The sequence below is a fragment of the Cyprinodon tularosa genome, unplaced genomic scaffold, assembly GCF_016077235.1.
Source record: "Cyprinodon tularosa strain WSP-4 unplaced genomic scaffold, ASM1607723v1 ctg181, whole genome shotgun sequence".
In the NCBI taxonomy this organism is placed as follows: Eukaryota; Metazoa; Chordata; class Actinopteri; order Cyprinodontiformes; family Cyprinodontidae; genus Cyprinodon; species Cyprinodon tularosa.
The window spans coordinates 787,421-793,437 of record NW_024038614.1 but is presented as its reverse complement, the minus strand read 5'-3'; the positions used below and the strand labels follow the sequence as shown (position 1 = coordinate 793,437).

At 39.5% G+C, this 6,017-nt stretch overlaps 1 protein-coding gene across 1 annotated transcript; it reads right to left on the bottom strand.

Moving 5' to 3' along the window:
• Positions 1 to 699: 699 nt before the first annotated feature.
• On the bottom strand, positions 700 to 5,740 carry nme4 (NME/NM23 nucleoside diphosphate kinase 4). Its single transcript, XM_038282277.1, has 5 exons — positions 5,538 to 5,740; positions 3,310 to 3,440; positions 3,134 to 3,235; positions 2,897 to 3,009; positions 700 to 1,344 (listed from the first exon to the last, which is right to left on the bottom strand). The coding sequence occupies exons 1-5, from the start codon at positions 5,662 to 5,664 to the stop codon at positions 1,224 to 1,226; spliced, it is 594 nt and encodes a 197-aa protein (XP_038138205.1). The 5' UTR covers positions 5,665 to 5,740; the 3' UTR covers positions 700 to 1,223.
• Positions 5,741 to 6,017: the final 277 nt, after the last annotated feature.

The window sequence follows — 6,017 nt, the reverse complement described above, 5'->3', positions numbered from 1 at the left end:
ATTGGTAATGTTTATTTAAGAGTGGTAAACCCTCCAACTGATCATTGATACCAAGTTCAACATGAACCTCCAAGTCATCTTAATCAGCACTGAACGGATCTTAAACGAGTCTGATTCCAAATGACAACACATGCCATCAGTTACAGCAGAAGGTAAATAAACATCATCTGAACATAATGTTGCTTCACCAGAGTTTTACAAATAACCAGAGGTCAGATTTACTTCATACGCAAGAACTGACCTTTCAGATTGCGCTGTCCCTATTTCAAAAGTTTGTCCTGGTTTGCCTTTAAAATCAGCCATTTAGAAATCTTTTTAGATTTTTAGATGAATTAAGTTTAATCATGCAAAAGATTAAGAGGAAATATCCAATATTCGCCATGTAATGTTGCATTCTGCAAATGTCAACTATTGCAGCTGTTCTATTTTGCCCTTAGTCTTAAATGTATGCTTATTATTAATTTCTTATTCAGAATATGAGAAAATGTCCAGAAAACTTTTATAGGCAGCGATGGAGATGAATGAAAAGAAAAATGAAGCCACATTAGCCTTGTTATATTTCCTCCAATGATCCATCATCCAGATGAGAAGACACACATGTCTAAAAATAAAAGCCAATGCTCAGATGCCAGTGCAACACCAGTATGATGTAGGAACTTGAACTTTCATCCTGTGCCATACTTTAATAAAAGGAAAAGATTCTGATCATTGTGGAGGTTTATTTAAACATACTGTTGGTTTATTTCATTTTTTGTCATGTTTTTCTGCTCTCGTTTTAATCTTTTCAGTGCAAAATGGTTCAAAGTCTGTATTTTTTGCAATATTGGTGACCTGGTACATAAAAAAGCAGTATAGGGAATACTGGAAGAGGGATGCAGTTCCTGAAAAATGTAAAACGTTCACTTTAAAAAGTAGTTTTTTAAAGTTTTTTTCAATCTTTTTCTCAAAATAATAATAAAAAGGGTCATTAATCAACACTTTTCATAGTAAACATTTAAGTAGTTCAACCATTAGACAGAAACATGCTGATTACTGCTATTAAAATGCATCCTGAACGCAACATATTAGAGTGCACTTTTGAGGTAAATCACTGAGATTGATCAATGAATATGGCTCATGTTTTTCAATCGCTGTTGGCCACACGGTTAGAAGTGACGGACCACTGAGCAGCTGGGAAAGAGGCAGTATATTGAACTCTCACTTCCTATTGATTGGTGCTGTCCTCACACCTCACTGGTGCTGGTTTGGTCCCAGCAGTCCCAGTCCAGAAGGTCTTTTGATTGAAACCACAGCTGGATCTCCTTCTGAGCCCCCTCCACAGAATCGCTGGCATGGATCACATTCCTTTAAATGAGCAACACTTTTGGTTACTTGATCTCCATGACACAAGTTGCCTTTTTCATATTATTGTTGTGTGATCGTGAACTGTATTACACTAATTGCAAACGTATTGATACCATTTGAACCTTTTCTAGTTTGTTCCCTTAAAATTTCTGACAGAATTATTGTGAACAATAGAGAGAGGAATGGAAACTGATATATATTTAAACCCAGAATTTACAGCTAGAAACCTACAAAGAGCAGCGTGTTATTGTCAGTACTTTCTAAAACCGCTTTCTGTCGCAATTGAAGCTTTAAGTTTTTTTTTTCTATAAGCCTTTCACATCAGGGAGTGGAAATATTCAACATCTGTTTAAAAGTTTTACCAAAGATACTCATTAAGGCTTGGACTCTGATTAGGCCATTATTAAACGTAAATATTCGAGCATATAAAGCATTCTACTGCAGTTCCATATGTGATGTGGGATGTTTAGAGTCAATATAATAATAATTGAAGTTTTTTGATCTCACAGCAGTGGGCTGCCATTTTGTGTCATCCAGGGAGCAGGGTGGGGTTTAGGGTCTTGCTCAGACACCCAGAGTGACAGTCTGTGGGAGTGGGGCTCCAACTCAGCACCTCAGGATTCCAAGCTCTATACCCTAAACATTAGGCGACCACTTCCCTAGTCTAAGATCCAACAGAATTTTCCTGCAATTAGTCCCTCTAATGTTCCTATGGGCCTCCAACCAGATTACCTCCAGCTTCCCTGTGTGCTAAAATAACACATGTTGAGAAGCGGCGCTCTACCACCACCATGTTTCACTATGGATTCAATGTTTGTTATCATTTAAACTGGAATGTTTGGCTTTGGTTACGTCTAAACAGAACTGCATGTGAATCTTTACAGTTCCTCCAGAGTTCCTACAAGTACCTTGACTGCTCCACTAGCAGATGTTCTTCTTGTCAAACCAGTCAGTTTAGGTCAGATGCATCCATAGTCGGTCATCTGAGGCTGCTGTCCTGCAGGTTTTAGATGTTTCCCTGCTTTAGCACACTTGATTCAGATAATTGCATTTTATCTAAAGCTTGTTCATCATCAGTCATCAATGAAAATCAACTCTGCTAAAACAGGGACCTGCAGGACAGCAGCCTGCTTCATTGGTCATGCCTGGTTTACGCAGACATCTTTCAGCTCATATTCCTATGAGGAATTGAGCAGCGCTCTGTGAGAGGATCAGAACTTGGGTTGTTTTGAGTTTTAAAGCTCCATTTGTTAATTCACTTTAATGCCTTCATCAAACAGCTTCTGTTAGGAGATTAAATAAAACACTTCAGCTAGATTTAATTTAGGGCAATCAGAATAAAGGGGACCATGCACACACCGCACACTTTTCAAATTCTTCTTCATAAAAATGTTCAAAGCCTTCTTAGTGTTCCTGAATCTTGCAATTTTACACAGTTAACTTCTTAAATAAATAGTCCCCAAACTTTTTTTTTTTTTTTTAATTCAAGGGGGCATGAATGATTTAGCAAAATGCCACAAAACCTGAACTAAATGATAAGACAAAAGTATACCTGCTGACATGAATGCTGAAATCTCCTCTGACGGTTCCTGCCTGCGCCTCAGCTGGATTAGTGCTTCCCACCATGGTTCGTGATGTCTGAACGACGTTGTGCCCTTCCCACACCTAAACATAGATAAAGCGCCACACATGCATTGCAGCAAACAGATAAGCAAGTGCAAGATAAAGAAAACACAATTTAAAAACTAAGAGCAACCAAAAACCAGGCAGAGAAGGGGGAAGCCCTCACCATCACAACTAGAGGTCCTGAGGACATGTAGCGCAGCAGACTGCTATAGAAAGGCTTGGTCCTCAGGTCACAGTAGTGCTCAGACAGGACGTCCTGTGATGCCTTCAGAGCAAATTCAGCTGCAGTTAGAACTCAAAGGTTGTTTTCTTCACTCAGAGTCAAAGCAGCTCAGGTACCTGAAGCATCTTCAGCCCGACCAACTTGAACCCTCTCTGCTCGAACCGCTGGATTATCTGTCCGACGAGACGACGCTGAACTCCATCTGGCTTTATGGCAATGAGAGTCCGCTCCTTCACATCAGAGAGACCTGCAGTGACAGGAGAGAATGCAGGAGTTAATATACAGCTCAAATGCATAAATGTTGGTGGAAGTAATAGTTATCCACGGGGACGACGACTAATGATTATCTAAACTCTATGGTTCTTTTCTTTCGCCAGTGCAAAGTGTATCAACTAAAATTCCTTGCTAGGTATTTTCTAGTTCCATGTTATTGAAAGTCAAAGAGGTTCTTAATAAGTGCTTTACTGGAGAGTACAAATAGTCTACGCTACAGTGTGAAATTGCTGTTCATTTAGGTAAAATAATGAATGTTTTCCTCTGCAACACATTGACTCTGCAGCCCATGCTGCAGGAGGTGCTATAACTTTGAAACTCACGTGCATCTCCACACTTTCTTTGTGAATCTTTATTTTTTTTAACTATACTGAAAACACTTAAAAGGGCCCCCCTTCAAATCCTATGTGCTAGATTTTGAACTTTATTTCGTTCCCTGAGCAAGTGCCACATTTCTTTGATTTTAATGACCAACGCTCTGAGAAAATGTTAAATTGTGAATTGAATGCGATTACTTACATTTTTGGGAATTCAGTTTTACAAGCCACAGCTCAGTCAAATTAATTATTAACCAGAAGAATTAAGAAATTACTAAACTGAACCTGTCTGACAACATGAAGTAGGTTGAAAGTCCTCAAGAAGCAACAGATAAAAAACTAAGTCACAGGTAGTGTATTTGTCTAGAAAAGGGGTTTCAAGGGTTTCCTTCAATTACCAGTGACTCATTATCAACACATGGAGAAAACCTAGAGCAACGATGAACCAGTCCAGAAGTGGCTGGATAATTCAACAATCTTCCCAGAGCATATGATGGGATCCCAAAAACTAAACCATCTTAAGCACTATAAGCCTCAGTTACCTCATTATGGAGCTCTTTAAAGTGACCTCAATGCAAAATCCAAAGGCAAAGACTAATTTGGACTAAAACCTAAAAGGCAATTTCATTTTACCAAAAATAATCTGAATGATTCACAATATTTTTGGGGAAGAAAAAAAAAGAGCCTGAGATAAAAGTGAACTTATTTAAAGTGCATCTGATTATTTGAAACCAGGACAGCTTATCAGAGAAGTTATCTCACAAAAACAGCCAGAAGTTCATGGAGGAGAATGTCCGGCCACCAGTTTGGGACCATATGCTGGAGTCCAGCAAGGTTTAGAGCAATTCAATGATGATCAGCAAGTCCACCAGATGAAATAAAGAAAACCCAAAGCTAAGGTTTTGAAGAGGCCTAATCCCAGTCTAGATTTATATCTGATTAAGATGCTGAGGTATTTTCCTTCTGCAGACAGGAGTGAGGCTTAACTACTGTAAAGAAATGCAAAAATACTAGTCAGGCCACTTGAAAACAGAAGTTGTTGTATGTTCAGATTCACATAGGTTCAGGTTAACATTATATGATCTAAAACTTTTATTTTGACAACAAAAGCCAAAGAGAATAGATCTCTTCCAGGATGCAAATACTTTTATTTTAATAAATACTAGTGTTTAATAAACACACCTTGTGTTTATTCTCCGTGGGTGTTCACACATGTTGGAACATGTTTTAAACCAGTTCGGTTTTACTCCACAGACACCAGATATGGGCCACAACACCAGGAGCACATGAAGGACTGCATGCAATCCATTAAATACGCACGAGACCCGCAGCCACTGGTGGGGCCTCACGTCACACAGGACGTGAAGAATGACGTACAGTATTAGCTGATCGGTTGCAAGTTTGAATCCAGAATGGTTCGGGTCGCTGCCAGGGTCCCCCTGTTTATATCAATAAATCGCGCATCTTTGAGCATTTTTTAAAAGCCGCGTGTCATGAGCGCGCGCCCTCGAACCGGCGCGTTTGTTGTCAAATATTGTTGTTGGGTTTTGGGGGAAACTTTGCGCTTCGGGGTTAAAGTCTCACACTCGATTGAACTCTGCTCAGACCTCCGCTTCTTTCATTCAAATGTAAAAAGAAAAACACATTACTGGATCATTTATGATGGAAAAAGGGGCGAAAAATTGGAAAGCAACCAAAAGTTATCGCATCATTCAATCTTCAACTTCGTCAGAAAATGAAACTTCTTCACTTACTTGATTTGCTCCTGTGCCAGACCACCCTGTGTCCCCAGAGGAGCCCGCATTGCAGACTTTTATGGGGCTCCTGGGTCCCTGTGAAAAGGTGTTTAAGAGCTGCGTGGAAAACCCTGCGCTGCAACATGACCGTGCGCGTTTAGTCAGACTGAAGCAGTCCACCCTCCTCTATAGTCATCCCCCACTGTCCGGCTCCACTTATTCACACTGAATATTTAACTCCACTCATGCCAGACCCCTCCTACTTCCCTTTTTTTTTTTTGTATTCACAGAAAATAAGATATAATTTACGCACATAAACGACTCTATTTAAAGTAAACCCTATCTTCATCCAAAAACGCCTTTTCTCTTTGCAGCCACTAATTAAAAATGTCCTGATAAGTTTGAATCAATCATTGATCGTTCACTTCAGGAGGCTCCGCGTTTAGGACTACAGACCTTATGCAAATAAACACTAATCTGAAAAGGAACATATAAAGC

What these genes read in the sequence shown, in the direction of transcription:
- nme4 (XM_038282277.1), bottom strand. Translation starts at nt 5,664, where the DNA reads ATGTTGCAGCGCAGGGTTTTCCACGCAGCTCTTAAACACCTTTTCACA. An exon ending in CTGGCACAGGAGCAAATCAA is followed by an intron (nt 3,441 to 5,537) that starts GTAAGTGAAGAA and finishes CTGTCACTGCAG; the next exon opens with GTCTCTCTGATGTGAAGGAG. An exon ending in TCGGGCTGAAGATGCTTCAG is followed by an intron (nt 3,236 to 3,309) that starts GTACCTGAGCTG and finishes TTTGCTCTGAAG; the next exon opens with GCATCACAGGACGTCCTGTC.